This window comes from Pseudopodoces humilis, chromosome 6 (assembly GCF_049639895.1).
Source record: "Pseudopodoces humilis isolate 2021_Gansu_Grassland_sample_001 chromosome 6, ASM4963989v1, whole genome shotgun sequence".
Lineage (NCBI taxonomy): Eukaryota > Metazoa > Chordata > Aves > Passeriformes > Paridae > Pseudopodoces > Pseudopodoces humilis.
The window spans coordinates 70,725,130-70,741,711 of NC_142205.1; the positions used below are offsets into that span (position 1 = coordinate 70,725,130).

At 49.6% G+C, this 16,582-nt stretch overlaps 1 protein-coding gene across 5 annotated transcripts in view; it reads right to left on the reverse strand.

The window, feature by feature from the left end:
* SEPTIN11 (septin 11) overlaps positions 1-16,582 on the reverse strand; it is a 48,733-nt gene that overhangs the window by 23,311 nt on the left and 8,840 nt on the right. For 4 of the 5 annotated variants that reach the window (XM_014260387.2, XM_005531725.3, XM_088056227.1 and 1 more), the window contains one exon: positions 1,083-1,197. Coding sequence is in view for 2 of the 5 variants with exons in the window: in XM_088056227.1 (XP_087912353.1) it covers positions 1,083-1,197 (115 nt within the window). In the remaining 3 variants the exon portion in view is untranslated. Of the gene's footprint in view, positions 1-1,082; positions 1,198-8,530; positions 8,550-16,582 lie in introns of those variants that run through there. The other variant, XM_088056226.1, reaches the window with a different exon arrangement.

Below are 16,582 nucleotides of genomic sequence, written 5' to 3' on the forward strand. Positions count from 1 at the left end.
AAAGGCAATTAATTTATGCCATTTTGATCAAAGAGCTGCCTGCTAATCAGGCTGTTCCCTGCTGGATTGAAATGGTTTCACGCTGCTATGAGTCACGTGAGGCTTGGGAGCTCGAGTGTGCAGAAGTGCAACTATTCTCTTATCTCCTTCTTTCACACGCAAAGCTACAGAGAGGAGTCGAGATTTTTGCCAGATTTCTTTTCAGGCAGCTCACAGAAATTCTTAATTTGCTGTAGAAAAACCACAGTCGGAGGGTTGTGGGGTTTTCCCAGCTAATTAATGTAGCTAATTAGAAGGGACAATACTCCCCTCTTGGTGGCTTAAATGAACAATGAATGGAAAGATGATGCTTGGAGCCTGCACTGCCAAGCTAAGAGAAAAACCCAGCAGTTTTGTCCATTTACAGAACCAGATTCTGGGTTCACTGACAAGCCAAAGCTGGCTTGGCTCACAGCTCCCTGGGGCTGAGCAATAGATTTCCAACTGTGGAGTATCCACAGAGCACCGAGACAGCAGCTACCTCCCCACAGCCAAGAGGAGATGCTGCCTCCTCATATTTCACCCTCTGAACAATTTGGGAAAAGTAACTGAGGCTATTAAACCAACTTGCAGATTAAGTACAGCAGAGGACAGGTGACAGGCTTTGTTCTCCAGTACATCATGTGGAGACTAAAAATGGCATTGTTTCCAAGTGGAGAAACTAAGAATCTAAGGAGATAGGCAAACCCTGGAAGGGAAGGAATGCAATTTGGTGAGAAACAGCCTCCACACCCAACCCAGAGAAAAGCAGATTTAAGTTCACATCCTTCTCAAAATACATTTAGCTCCCAAGTTCACTGTTTCCTTACGGGCAGCCTTTGGGGGAAGCAGAACCGCTGAATGATCAAAGGGATAGATTTTAACAGCTGTCTCCATGCTTTGACTTGGGAGACAGGGCAGGGAAAGGGGAAAGAGGAACACTAGATTTCAACGTGGAGCAGCTTCCCTCCAGTACAGTCTGCACTGGCTCAGCCCTGCCCTGGGCAGAGGGAGAAGGTGACAATGTGGGGCCGTGTCCCCGAGGCCCCAGCAGGGTGACCTACCCACGCACAGGATGTTGAAGCAGAAGCCTTGAGACGTTGACTTGTTGACCAGCTGGTCCGGGAGGCTGTCGAAGCCCACGTGGCCGGACAGGGACAGGTTCCTGAGGTCATCGTTCTGTAAGACCCAGAAGAGAAGCATTTAGCAGGGTTGCAATATCCCTGTCAGGCAAGAAGCCCCACCAGAACTGTGTTAAGGACACAGGATCTGTGCCTTAGGTTTCCCTCCCACAAGTGCTCTCCTTTTCCTTCTATCCATCTCTGCCATGGGGCTCAGGAGCTAAAATGCCCCCAACCCCAAGGAGGCAAACACCACCATACTGGTTCTCCATGCCTGTCACAAATAAACCACGATTCTTTACCAATCTGCAACACCCAAATGCTGCTTCTGAGGCCCCAGCATTCCATATCCCTAGGGTTATCATAAGATTATTTGGGCAGACCCTGAAAAATCCAGTGGAACACAATCAGAGCTGTGAGCTGACCAGTTCCTGTTCAGTTGGTGAATCAGCTGAGGCTGCCTCCTTCGTGTCCACTGCACAGCTACACAGCAGAAACCAGCCAGCCTTCCACTCCAGAGCTTCCCCAGCAGCATGGGAAACTGCCCAAACTTCCCAGTGAGGCTGGCTCTCTCAAGAAGTACACTGAGGAGTGACACAGGTTGTGATATGGCTTGCTATTCCTGACAGACACAGGGGAGCAGAGGGCCAAGGTGGTGCTTTCCTTGGCTCAGCTTGCCAAAGGGAAGCAGCAGCTCTCACACCTGCTCTGTCCTACCAGGACTACAAGGGAAATGCCAACATCCTTGCCCTTTTCCTGCAACCCTTCAGCATGGCCACAGCAGGACACAGCTCAGAGAGCAACTGTGCCACTAGAGCCAGCTAAAACTCTTTCCAGCTCCTCCAGGCTTTGACAGGAAGGGAATAAAGCGAGCACGCTGCTCTGCCATGCCTTGCTTTACAAATAACCTCATCTGACACGAGGTGAGGAAGCAGGGCATCGTTCCCAGCGTTTCCTGTGCCGCCTCTGCATGTCCTCAGCAGGAAAAGAAGCCAGGCCAGGCTGCCCGGAGGTGCCAGTCACCCCTCCTGACCCGCTCTCCTCCTTGGCTGCTCAAGCTGACAACATCCAACAGCCCAAAGCCGCTCCGTGGAGGGCAAGGGAGCAGCAGACCTCGCAGAAAGGAGGTTTGAAACAACGCCCAGAAGTTGTTTGGGACGTTCCCACAGCAGCTGCATGACAATCCACAGAGAAGCTCAGAAAAACAAGCCGGCCCAGTTACCTCTTCCTTGGCCACAGTTATGGCAAGGTCCTGAGCACAGCAAAACAAGCAAACAAAACAAGTCCCACTGACTCGGTAGACCCGGAGCAGCTCTGCTGTTAGTTCATAACACTTTTCTCCTAAAGCTTGTTGTCCTTAATTTTGAAAATACCAACCTTTCTCCAAACCCTTCCCAATGGAGTCACTCCACCAAGGCCACAATAAATTACAGTCATGGGCAGCTTCAACCTGGTTTAAAGATGCTGGAAGCACCAGCTTCTTTCCACAAAATCAGAGGGCTTTGGACCATACATGGACAACTCTTTGGCTATTAAGAATCAAAAGCAGAGGAAGACTTCCAACTCTCTGCACAATTGCTGAGCAGCTCCATTTCCCTCCACAAAACATAAGGGGCCAGCCACCAGCCACCAACTGCAGGGAGAAACGAGTTACATCAGGGCTGAGTGTTGATGAAAATCAACTCAGACCTAAAGAAATACAAAAATTCCCTGAGAAAAGCAACATCTTCAAGTGAAAATGTCTCAGTCTGTGCCAGGAGTCTGGGCAAAGGGCTCCTTTCTGCCATGCTGACATACAGAGCCTGACACCTGTGCTAGATACCTGAGCCATCTCTTAGCATCTAAACCAGGCTTGTCTGTAGGTAAAAATGCTAATTTACCAGTCTGTTCACCTCCATCCCTCTGTCTGCTGGGAGCTACTCACCAGCACCACACCACTGAAGCTTAAGGTGATTAAGAGATGCCAGCTCCTTCACTCAGGCTGGGTAAAGGAAAACTACCCAGAAAGACCACCACCTCACTCACCCACAAAAGGGATTTCCCTGGAAAAGGCCCTGGGATTGATGCATGATCTGAATGGGTTAAATTAAATGTTTGTAACATTACTATTTCTAAAAACACTGCTGGGCTTGGGTTTATGATCAAGTGAAGGGAGCTGGGAGCAGATCCCGGAAAGCACTAAGTGCCCGTGACTCACAGGTTTCACACGAAGTGGTGGGTGTTGAACATCTCCCAGCACAGCACCAGTATCTCTTTCCCTGATATATTTTGGGAAAGCAAGTACTGCCTCATCATCAGTTGCTCAGCAGGAAGAGGAGTTAGACTCATCTCTTGCATCTGTGTCAGTTATTTTTGCTGCAGACCTTCTCTGGTTTATTTCCCTCCCCCTTCCTTCTTTTTTTTTTCCCTTGCAAGTGGCAAACATCAACAGTGGAATAAACAAAAACCATCTCTGTGTTTTGCAATGCCAAGTATTTTTCACAGGCTGTACTGCACAACAGGAGACAAGAGTAGCCTGATATCTGCTCAAAACATCAAAACACTGGTGAAAAGATCTGAGGCCTGAGGCACAGGCAGAGATGAAACACAAACCCAAGAATCCGCCTCCCTCAGCGTTCCCAGGATCCCCAGCGCATCTCCCTGAGTAGAGCAGACACAAAATAGCTGCAGCTCTGCACAAGGCCCACAGATAGACATTTCGGAGGAGGCAGGAGAGACAAAGGAACTTAGATTTCTTCATCTCTCCTCCACACACAAAGCAAGCCAGCTCTGCAGTATGCAGATGCCCTTGGAAAGCTGACACATTTTTGAGGGAGCTGCAGGCTGCTTCTCCCCAGAGCAAAGAGGTGCACACGCCGCATAACCACTCAGCACTGCAGCCAGGCCTGTGCTCTCGCTTTCACCTCTTCAAGGGGATAGCTTCATCCTCAAGGAAAGGAAGCCTCTGCTGGAGAGCAACAAGCCTGATTGCTCAGGGTATCAGCAGCAGAGCAGGCAAGTGATTCACGCTTTCGGTCTGGCAGAACACAAGTGCTGTAACAGGGGGATGCTAAGTCAGATGGCCCTGCCTCTCCAGCTGTGAACTGCCATGTTCACATGGCATGCCAGTTCACATGAACTGCTCCATGAGGAGCTCCTGAGCGCAGTCCGTGGGCTGGGTTTCATCCCAACTGAGTCATCCCACCGAGAACTGCTCTGCCTGAAGAGCAGGCCAAGGCTGACATAGCTCCTGCTCCACCCCGGAGCCCCTGGTGCACCAACAAGGCACGGGAATGCTACAGGCGAGGGTTTATTCCTCCTGCCACGTGGCTCCTCTTCCAGAGGAAGCCAGAGGTGCTGCTCAGGTGCTTCAGCCCAAGTGGAAAGGCATTTCATCACCCTGCCTCACTGCCTTTTCCCATCCCTCATTTCCTCTCAGATGAACAGATCTCAGCACAACTCCTCCCTTTGCCCAGCACAGCACCTGACCATCCTGCTGCACTAAAACAATTCCTCAGGAGTCACTCACGGAAACACAGTCCTGGGAGGTGCCCTGGGAACCACAGACAAGGGGCAGTGTCTGAAGCACCGACCTCTTGCAAGCACACTAAAGGAGTAACTGCTTGGCAAGCATCTCTCCTTGCTCCCAGCTTCAGGATCCATGGACAAGATGAGAAGGAGTAAAGCTGCAGCTCCACAGACTCCTGCAGAGATCAGCCAGTCTGCACCAGATGTGCTGCTAGACTTGGGTGTCTGGATGTTCTCACATGCTGGAGAGCTTAAGACATCCCAAAAGCAGTTTGTATTTTTAAACTCTTCCTTAAGGCAGTCACACCTCCTTTACTGAACCCCGCATTACAGGGCGTCGCTTCCCTCCCTCTTCCCATGGCATCCACGAGCAGGAAGTGATTCTGAATGCTTACCCCTACAAAAACTACCGAGTAACATGAACAAATAAGTGCTTGTTTCTTGGGAAAGATGCTGATCACTTCTCTTCGCAGAGAGCCCTGTAAGGCAAGGCATCCCACAGTCCATGTTTGTTAGATCAACAACAATCTTGGAGCTGCTGTTATCACAGCTGCTGGTTTTCACTGCAGCAGGGGAAGGGAAGGGGTAAGTTAAGCAGAGACAAGTACCCCAGAGGCACAGCAACTACTACCTACCATTGCTTTATATAAAGAGATTGATTGTCAGGAACCCACATCCCACCACTCTTCATTTAAAGGGGGTAAAAACACCTTGCAAAACACAAGAACGGGTTTGCAGTCTCAGAACCCTGTCAAGACCCTTTTAGATCTGTTTAATTTTCACACATAGCTCCTGGTGGCTATGGTTTCACAGGTCAAGCAATGCTCTGGGGGATGCTCTGTGGCAAACAGTGGGTTTGGCTGGACAGGAACCAGTGAAGCTATATGAAACAATTCAGCTGATGAGGCACGTGCAAGGAGAGTCAGCTCATTCCTCCCAAGCCCCAGCGGCCTGGCAGAGCCAGCAGGAATAAAGAGGAGGTTATTCTCCTCACTGGAGTCAGGAACAGTACATCTGTGTGTGGATGGGGAGCTGGAGATAAAGGTGGGTCCCATGTCGCTCCTCCAGAGGCAGCACAAAGCAGAGCTGAGTCCTTAGCCTTCCAGAAGGGTAGTCTGGCAGCTAATGGGAAATAAAGCAAAGTTGCTCCTCTCCTAGGCAGCAAAAAAGGCCCACTCCCAAAAGGCCAAGGAGCGAGTTCCACAAGGATATTTATTGTCCCAGTCTCCAGTCTGCTCTCTTCACTCAGGACTTAACCATGATGGCAGCTATTCCCCAACCCAAGCAAGCTCCTGGCTGAGCCCCTTTTGCTTTAAGGCTGCTGGCAAAACATTCTCCTTGGGCCCCTCCCGGCCCACTGCTGCTGGTGGCTGGGGGTCAGCTTCACACGGCCTCCCAAGAGTTAAAGAAAACAAAAATGAGCCTCAAATTCAAGAGGGGAAAAAGGGCTGGTATGCAAAATATTGAGCTCAACCCCAAATATGAACCAAGTGTTTAGTTATTTGAGGCCCCACAACTTAGCAGGCACCTTTAAGAAATTCTAAAAGCTTTTATTGCTGTCAGCAGCTCAGACCAGCAACATTTTTGACCCATTACTAGGTCAAATCATCTTAGATGCTGCATCCAAAACCAGGGACCTCAGGGATAGTTTAGTCTGCTCAGATAAAAAAGCAGCTCAGGCAAGAGCAGGAGCACAGAAGTAAAGAGTAGTCAGCAAGAGACAGATCTGTCCCTCTCCCAGAGTTAAACCCAAGAGCTGATGTCCTTGCCAGCAGGACACCAAGTTTTCCCGGTGTCTGTGCCAGAGCCAAGCTCCCTGTTCCTTGTAACAGCACCATAATTCCGCTCCCCTTCCTTATACAGGGTTAAGGGGTAGCCAAACCCTTAACTGTTGGATAAATTAACTCAGGAATAGTATGGGGAGAACATGGAAAGCAAGAACAACTCCCTTCCCCTCCTTGGCATGCAGGGATGCCAGAAGAAAAGGGCTGATAGCAACCAATCAGTTAATCAGTTCATTGAGAGAGGAAGGACTTCTTGGCTGTTGTTTCAGGGGAAGATAACCATCAGTGTCACCAGCAGAGGAGGGGGAGTTCCTGGCTCCACGCTGCTGCTGGCAGGCTGCAGGCTCGGGCAAATGTCTGCACAAGCTCCTCAAGTCTGGGAGGTCCTTCGTTGTTTTTCTTCCCCCTTTTCCCCCACCAGGGAGAGCAGACCCCTGTGGAAGGCATGCTCTCATTCTGTACTTTAATGTGTCAATCAAACCATGAAGATCTGTGCCTTCCTCCCTGCCACCAGCCCACCAGTGACTCACTGCTGCAGCTATTGTCCCCGAGGGATGGACTGCAGGAAACCATCTTGATCTTCCTGGATAAAAGCTGGCACCAGCTGCAGCCGCTTGGGGACATGCAGCTCCTCACCAGTCCCCTGCCCCAGCCCTCCAGCAACACCTACCACAAAAGCAAGGAGCCAGGTCTCTACTCCCAGTAACAGGGAAGTTATGCCACAGTTGGCTCCCTTGCTCATTAAACAGGGAGGTCACAGCGAATACAAAAAGGCTCTCCCTGAATATACTGGATTTTCCTCATAATCCCCAAGAATCAGGACAGCAGAAAAGGTGATTTTGTGGGAAAAAGGCTGGAAGCCAACTTGACCGACAAAGCACTGGGCAGCAGCAGATGGGGAAGGGCAGGTGTGGGACCCATGCTGCTCCCCCTCACAGAAAACACTGCTCTCCAGATAAAACCTCTGGGAAATCAGCAGCCAAAGGAGGCTGCCACTGAGAACAAACAAGGGGTTCCCCCAAGCAGATGCCCCCAGAGACTTGGGTGATGCTGGACATGCTTCCACGGGCGCAGGCAATAACACACAGGAGCTCTCTCCGGGGCTGGCCCCCAAAATGAAGGGCAGGATGACAGAGTGAGCAGGCATCACAAGCTGGCCCCTGCTCAGGTGCAGCCCACATACAGAAGAAAAGCCAGCATGCCCCAATCCAAGTGCCCACAAGCTGCCACCAGGCACAAGGCCCTGCTCCAGGGACATGCAGCACCAAATATCCTGGTTGCCGGTGCAAGGACAGGCTTCCTGCAGTCCACCAAGGTCCCAAGCCTCCGGGGCAGGCTGGCGGGGAAGAGAGGGGAACTGCTTACATTGGCAAGCTGCAGGAACTCGGCAGGAGCATGGAGGGAAAAGGATACAGTTGCATTCTTCTGGAAAGAGGGAAGTCAGCAAAATCTGACAATTCAGGAGGGGCTGCAGAGAGTGGGAACGAGCATTTGTCTTCAGGCAAAATGTTTGGCTAAAGGTCAGCACAAGCTCAGAGCACTCACGGTTCCATGTATGCCAAGAATTGACATAAAAGACATTTCCCTCCATAGGTTTCCAAAAACCACGGACCTTTCTATTTGGAGGAAAAGTGACTAATGCTTCTAACAGCCCCTGATGTCACAAACTGCTAACCAGCAAAAGAAAAAAAAGCTGGACTTTGGGGATGATAAGGACCATATGTGCATTCCAGCAAGGCTTGTAAACTCACTGAAGGGGGAAAAAAAAAAGAAAAAAGGAGAGAGGAAGGAAGGGAAAAAAAAGAAAAAAAAGACATAATGTGACAAACAAGAATGAAGACCATCCAAAGGCAGAACCCAATGAGAACCAGATGCTCTCTGCTTCTCTGGCCAATCTCTCTCCTGACAGCAGGACGACGTGCAACTGCCTCTGACCGCCAGTGTGAGGCCGAGGGAATAAAATGGGAGCTGCTGCTCATTCTCATTCCAGCTCCCCACACCGACCACTCCACTCCTGCTCCAGAGGACAGCACGCAGGTTCCTGTGATTCCCCCGCCCTTGGTCTAATGCAGTGCCACACGCAGGGAAAGGCAAACTTACCCCTTTGAGCATCCCCAGGCAGGCACAGAAGAGAGGGCACGAGCTTCCTTCAGGTGAGCCCTGAAACGCTACGCAGTGACATGACACCCCAGCCAGGCTGTGCCTGACACCAGTGAGGACCAGAGAAAGTCCAGGCTTAGTTAGACTTGAGAACGTGTCACCTTCAGAGCTAAAAACAACTCTGATGGGAAGGACAGAAACTAGCTGGGACACACCAGGAGGACGTGTTGCTATACAGCCATGTCTCTCAGTTCTTTGCCCTTTTCAAGCCCTTCTGGCTGCACAGCCCCACACCACCACAGATACTGGCACAGTCCAGCAAGGCAGCAGAGAGGAAAAACCCAACATCCATTTCCTTCTGTATTTCACTGTCATGCACTTAAAATAGCCTTGGAACAGCTGCACCATGGGCGATTAAGTCATTGGATCTATACTTTGTTCAAAGCTGGAGGCACAGCCCGACATGGGACCCGACACAGAGGAAGGGTGGTACATGAACTCGGCAAGATCCCAGTCACACCCACAGAGAGGAGGGAGCTCTCTGGGACACTGCCCCCCAGGCACAAAAAAAGGTAGAATTAAGACAAAGCTGGCAACAGAGCAGCTGAGCCCATTGCCAGGTTTTCCCTCAACCTTCCCCAGGCTTGCACCAACTCCAGTCCAGTTAGGGCTGTGCACACAACCAGAGCAGAAGAGGGATTTTTGAGAAAGGAAAGCAGCCCAAAGGGCTTGCTTACAAAGCTGTAACAAGGCAGCACTGTTCCAATACCTGACTCAAATTAAGGGCCTCTGGGACACAAAAAGCAGCAGCTTTCCTTGAGGTGGTGAAGGCACAGCCCAGCAGGGCTGCCTTGCAGTTCCTTAACCCCATGTGTTCCTTCCCAAAAAGCTGCAGCCATACATCAAGGGCCTGTTTTGTCAGCTCCTATTCAACAAGCCCCAGGACTGGAAGGTGCCCCAGATCGTGCTCTGGATAATTAATTATCCCTGGGACTCACAAGCAGGATCCATGTAAATACAGCACCCTGCTGGCTTGCTGGGGTGGGGGACACCGTGGCTGCCTGGCACACAGACACGCTGCCCGTGTCTGCACAGGCCCAGCTCCCAAGCAGGGCACTGGAGCTATCAAAGCACACAGCTTCAGAACATTTATTTACCACTTCTCCTGATTCTGGACTAAAGAGTTCAGATGTATCACAGCAGCTCTCTTCACACCCAAATCCTGAGGTAACATGGATGTACGTACACACGTGGCTTATCCCATGCCCAGGTACCACAGCAGTGAGTATAAACAGGTCCTAACCTCAAACTAATCATCATCCAGCTCCTTGAAAAGGGCTTTTAGAGTCCAAACAAAATGGGAATTCCGCAGGGAAACTTCACTGGTCCAGTATTACCAAGGAAGAGTCAGTCTGGTATCAAGTGGATTGAAAAGAGCTGGCTCAGACCAGCTCTTCTTAAATTCATATACAATGTGTACGTGCATATATAGCACTAAGGTTGTTGAGTAAAAGGCCAGAGAAAACATCTTGGGTTTAGCAAAGTCTGGTGTTAACACAGCAACAGGTACACTTGAGCATGATTCTGACCAAGTGACCAGAAAACAACAACAAGGCAAGAGAACCAGCTTTGGATGAATTCATGGCATGGTCTAATATGCTGAGCTTTGAGTCACAGCCCTCGTGTCTGCTTCAAAAAGGGAAACAGAACACACAGAGCCCCTTATGGCACACAGAGCTCTTCCAGGGCGCCACAGAAACCCATCAGCATGAATAAGAAAAGGTCAGCAATCAATAAATATCGAAAATTACAAATACTGTTTGCCTTAAAGCACAGGTTTTCATCTTCAGCTAGAACGAAAGCGGAATTAAGTTGGACTGAATCTGCATGCAGAGGAAAAGGTGAAGGTTTATTCAATTATTTGGCTGACAGTTTTGGAAATATTAGTCCATAGACTTCAAGCTCTCAACTGACTCAAAGCAATAAACTTCCCCACTTGACTTCAGCAAGTCCTGGTTTTCCTGCCTTCAACAGGGAAAGCCAACACTAAAATTTTTATGAATAGGAGCAATTCTATATTTCAGCTGAATTACTTCCTTCCCTCCACCTCACCAATTCCAAATTTTTGTGGTTACATTGAAAGACCATGTTCTGTCTTTCCAAAAACTTCACTGGCCAGAGTTCCTCCAGGGAAAAGGACATCTGATCTAGGTCTGTGTCGCCCTGAAAACTCAGCTTCTGTTTAATTTTTTTTTTTTGAATAAAAAAAATTAAACAGAAGCTGAGCTTTCAGGGCAACAGGTCTGCAGCACAGCCGTAATGCTGGGATTGTTAGGAGACAGGACTAGAAGGACACCCTACATCAGGTTTTTTTGTCCTCCTTGTGTTTTACTGCACTTATAACTGCTACAGAAACTTCACATTTCTGGAGTCAATAGACAGTACAAGACAAAACACATTTCTCACATGCAGCACACAGCCAGGAATGTTCCCACAGTCCTCTCCATACCCATCACTTGCTAAGGGGCAGGACCACAAAGACATGTGATGGCCACCACAACCCTGGTGATGCCCCAAGCCATAAAGAGTCTGGACAGGACACCAGCAGTTGCCCAATACACACTGCAAAGCATCTGAACTCCATAAATGCATGGTTAAATAAACATTTACAGCACCAGAAGAGAGGATTAACTCCCTACTCACAAGGAATCCAAGGATTAGCTTGACAGCTCCAGTTTTTGAGTTGGAGCTGAGATAAACCTTTCATTCCAGAGATTTAAACCAACTCCCAGAAGTATCAAGAGTCCCACGCTGCTGCCCCACGCCTAGGCTCTGGAGTTTATCTTGTTCCTGCCCACCCCCAAAACGGGATAAGGCTTTCCTTGCATTCCAGCTGCTAGTGACAAAGTAACACAGTGTGAAGGACGTGACAGAACAAGTCCCCATCACAGCACAGGCCACCAAGGTCTCTCTCTGACGCAGCACAGCCCAACTCCCTGCAGCAGCTGACCATGCCTGTCCTTTCCAGGACACATCCTCAGCCTCCCCTGCAAACACACGGAAACAAACACAAGGAAATCCAAAGCCCATGGTGGCTCCTGAAGGTGGCTCAGGCAGCACCATCCCCCTACAAGAAAAGGGTTTTTCCACAGCAGATGAGCCTGGAAACTCCATACAGCAGGGAAGGATCTTCCCCTCAATTACAGGCAATGACACCCAACATCAGGCTTATCTGACAAGGCTCTTTTGCAGGGTTCTCTTTTCCAAACACCTCTCTGAGTGAGGCAGCAATTCCCGGGAAGAAAACCAAAAATGCCATAGGTGCAAGTGGGGTTTTATCATAAAGGGAACGAGGCCACAGCTGGGCAGACACAGCAGCCTCCTGAGCTGTGTGTGCACAGCTTCCACCCCAGGGCTGGATCCCGGCAAGGGGCAGCGTGCACAGCGCTGGCAAACAGCAATGTCACAGCATCAGGGATTTCAAGCAGGTTTAGAGCAGATTTATTAGTGTAATCCTAATAGTGCAAATAAAGTCAGATACAAAACTGGCCTAAGCCGCTGCATATGGATAAACCTCCCCGTGTCCCCCTCCATCAATGGCTGCTACTAAAGCACAAGCCTGTACAGTCACCCTTTTCCTCCTTCCTCACTGCAAGGGCTTTGGAGGCTCCAGTGGCACCCCCAAGTCCCCTCATGTCACAGGTTCAGATGCTTCCAGTCCCTGAACCTTCAGCCAACTGGTAGTTTCCATAAGCTTAGCTTTTGTTGGTGAACAATTTTCCTTTCTGCTCTAGAAAAAGGGACATACATAGCTCAAACCAAAAAAAAAAACAACAACAAAAAAACCCCAACAATGAGGACAGTGTCTAAATGTACAGCACAAGGAAATAAGCAAGAGAAAAATATTTTCCTTTTGGCTGTTGCTAAGTTCTGTTAACACTAACTATTATTTGAACATCTACATGTAGAAAACGACTATTCCTAAAGGAAAGTCCTAGCAAGTCTTTCTAGACACAAACCTACATTAGTGGTTACATTCCAGATACTAATTAAATGTCTCCTGCAACAAGAAAATTCTCTTTGGACTTAGAAATAATTCTAAGGACTTGATACAAAACATACTATCACCTCTGTGTTTGGTGTGTTAGTTCCAGAACCAGACTTCCCCTAGCTGCTGCTTCTTCCCAAGTTTCCCATCCCACCACAGTCTCTGGCAGAGCTGCGTGTTCAGGGAGTTCGTGGTATACGTCAAATCTCCAGAACATTTGAGGATTATGTTGCATTTCAACCTGTCCACTGGAACAATGGGCATTTGTAACAAGAGAGGCAGCCAGCAGTCATGTACACAGACACCAGAAGCAACATTTGGCCGGCAAGTGTGAGGGAAGATGTTTTCAAGGCTGGCAAAGGGATAAGCTCCATGAGGAGAACGAGTTAGCCAGCAGGCAGGCAGCTGCTCTATCGTGTGACTGAGCCTAGAGGCATCAAGTGCAAAGAAATGCCAGGTAACACCGATCAAGTGCAGCAAATCTCCTTGGAGCCTTCTGTAATTATCTCAAATCCACAAAGATCCTCACAGGTAAGTGGTGCACATCAACTTCTGCAGAGTGAAGGCTTGCAAAGGGGCAGCTCCCGCTTAAGGTTCCCCTCAGCTGTGAGGATACGCTTTGTTATTAAAACCAGACTTCAGAGATGTTCTCAGCCCTGCCACAGAGCAGATGGATAAGCAGAGAGCAAATAAACCCCAATTAGTGGGAGACAGGCACCGATGCTGCCCTATGCGCTGTCAAAGGCTTCCCATCCGCATTCCAAGGCTCCCATACACCTTTGTGAGCCGGACCTCTGGCTTCTGCTATCTCAGTCATCCTCCGGCTGTCCCGGTGTCGCGACAGTTTAATTAGAAGCAGGAGCCTGAAAAGCTGGAAAGAGGCCTGGAGTGCTGCTGGGTTCACATCCGCCTCTGGAGCCTGGTGCCGGGGAAAGGCTGCACAAAAGGCGCCCAACACCAGCTCCCAAGCCAGGGGACAGGTCTGTAGTGGGACCCAGCTGCCCTGGAGCTGCAACATCAAGTGATCTGGCATGTGCCCAGACAGTCCAATGACTGGAACAAGGAAATTCTCCTCCCAAATGACAAAGATGCTGCTTGGGAAAAACCTGCAGCTAAAAGCATCTCCCTGTGCTGCTCCCCACTTGTGTGGTGCCACGGCAGACGCATATTTAATGCATTTCTGCTACTTCAGAGTGTCCTGCCGAGAGCCCAGCGCAGCTCTGCACAAGGGCCAGGCTGGAGGAGCTAAGTGGGACACTTCCAAACATTACCCTGCACTAATCCAATGTTATTTTTCCCACAGCAGCCCGCCGCTCACAAGACCGTTGGCAGAGCTTCGCAAACCACTGGCATTCACCCACATTCTCTGGAACAGCGTTCTTCCAAATTCATAAATTATTCCATACGCGAGCTGCCGCAACACCCATTAGCTGTTGGAGCAGTCCTGCTAGAAGGTTCAACTGGAGCCAGTATCCACCCCCACAGATTAATTAATGTTGGCCACCACATTCTGCTTCGACCATCCACCCCAGTCGTGTTTGCAGAAAGCAGAAGCAGTTGGATTCAGACTGAATTTTCATTTCTGCCCTCCTGTCAAGACTTGTGCTGTAGCAAAGCCATGCCACCGCTTGAAACAGAGCAGGGTTAAATGAAACCCACACATCCAGTGTGATTCTCCCTTCACCCCAAAAGCAAACAGACTGAATTCTCTGCAGTACTATGCCTCTGGAGAGTCCAGCTACTCGGATTTCTCCAGAACAGTCAAGCTAAACACAATCCAAACTCTTGCAAGCCTGTGAGTGCAGATGATGCATATTGCAGTGCTCTTGGTTGAAATCCATAGCTCAAGGACAGCTTCTGGAAGGGAACATTTTGCAAGGCTATTTCTCTGAATACCCACAATAAGCAAGAGGAGCTGCCGTTAGCTTGCACCTGCCGCGGTAACTTTAGGCTGTAGCTTTTTGTGCTCGCAGTACTCGGATTCCTCATCCCCTTTTTCCCCTCAACTCCTCTCTTTCCCTGGAAGCACCGGGATGGGCAGAAGGGCACATCAGGCATCCCTCCACTAGCAAAGGCCTGTGCTGCCCAGGCTGGCCAGGTGTGCCAGCACGCAGCAGCTGAGCCCGGGTCCCGCACGGAGAGAGAACAGCTGTGACAGATGAGCAGGCTCCGCTGCGCCGGGCTCAGCTCCTGCAGCAGCCCAGCTCTAAAGACCTGACAGAGCAGGTAAATCCTGTCGCAAATTTATGGAGCCAAACCTAAGGATTGGGGAAGACAAACACGCCCCAAGGCAAATGAAGGTTGCTCCAAGCAAGCGCTTCCTGCAGAGGGCTAGGGAAGATGAGTTCACATGAAGGAGCTCCTTGCTCTGACATGCTCTGTAACTCCAAGTGCCGCCTATCCCAAAACTGGGGCACAATTCCCATGTGCGGTGCACGCTTTTGCCCTTGGCTCGAGTTATTTAATGAGATAGCAAAGCGAGGGATCTGCTGCTGCATATTCTTCATTAAGATTGCAGCCTCCACCTCCACGTTGCTCAGAGCAGGAGGTGATGCACAAAGCCACAAGCAGCCCTGCCTGGCTTGCTCACAGCCCAGAGCAGCTGGGGTCTGTCAGATAAATACCTGCTGAGCAACTTGGGAAGCCTTCAAAGAGGAAGGCTAATGCCCAGCTCTTCCTCCCACGGCCATCCAGGAGAAGGGGCTGAGTCTGTACACGCAGCACGAGGGTTCCCACATCACTCACCAGCACAGCCCAAGAGCCTGTGCCAGCACCTGGCCAGCAGCACATGCCGACCCCAGAAGAGTCAGTGCAGGCTGGAGCAGCCCTTCCTTGGGTGATTGATGTCTTAATTCACATTTTCCTAGGTCTCTCGGTAGCCCCTGAGGGTGCCAACTGGAGCATAAACCTCAACAGTGGGCTCACACAGCCTTCCTACTTACACAGTACCCAGAGGATGGCACACATCCAGCCAGCTCCATCCTCCTTCCTTCCACCCAGCACCACTGAACCCCAAATGCTTGGACACAATCCTCCTCTGCAAGGCAGGCACCAAAACAGGAATACCAGGCTCCAGCCCTGAGCAGCTTCCAATTACCAAGATGTTTTGGCACAGGCAGCTCAGGAAAAGATACATTTACCACATACTGACAACATCCACACAGCCTTCCCCTGGGACTCCTTACTGTGTGTTTTACATAGGGACCAAACACCTATTTCACACCAGAAACATTTTCTAGTCCGTGTGAACTTTATAGTTCCCTTCAAACTGAAACCAGGACAGCACATAAACTGTATCACAACTAGCCTGGATTTCTACTTCTGGCCTTCTGGCTCAACCCTCTGGAAGAAATCATCAGGTTACTTGGTTAGGCTATGAAAATCCTGCTTTCCTCAGGTTATATCAAAATCTTGTAAAGTACATCCCACTGGGGAAAAAAAAAAAAAAAAAAAAAGCTTTTCTGAGCTCCATTCCTGGCAAAGCCAAACCTAGAGGAAATGTAGCTGTGTTCACCAACAGACAGGAGTCACACAGCAAACCACAATTTCAATTAATGTTTCATTTAAGCAACAAAACACCTCAGTCTTTGTGTTTAAATGGTTCTGCACTACACCAGAGAAATTAAGTATCTCTCAGGAACCCTCTGTGTGAAAATTGCCCTCAACTGCACTCACGCAAACCCAGAGAAACAAGGTCAGAGTTACTCACACTGCTCACCTTTAAACCCTTCCTCCTCATTGTTACATCTCGAAAACACAACTTGCATATTACCCTATTTGAATAGTTGTTTTCCTGACGGTAGTTTTAATTAAAAGCATTAATCTGTTAATGCCCCTGCGCCACAAGAGTTCACTCGGTTTGGTGCAACAGGGCGAGGTCCGCAGAGGTGACTGTGGTGTGCTATTAATTCACTGATCACAGCTTGGCACCTCACAAAACAAGGGAGGGAATTATCTCCTGCTTTATACACACACAAACAAAGGTACACCAAGACAAAGCCATT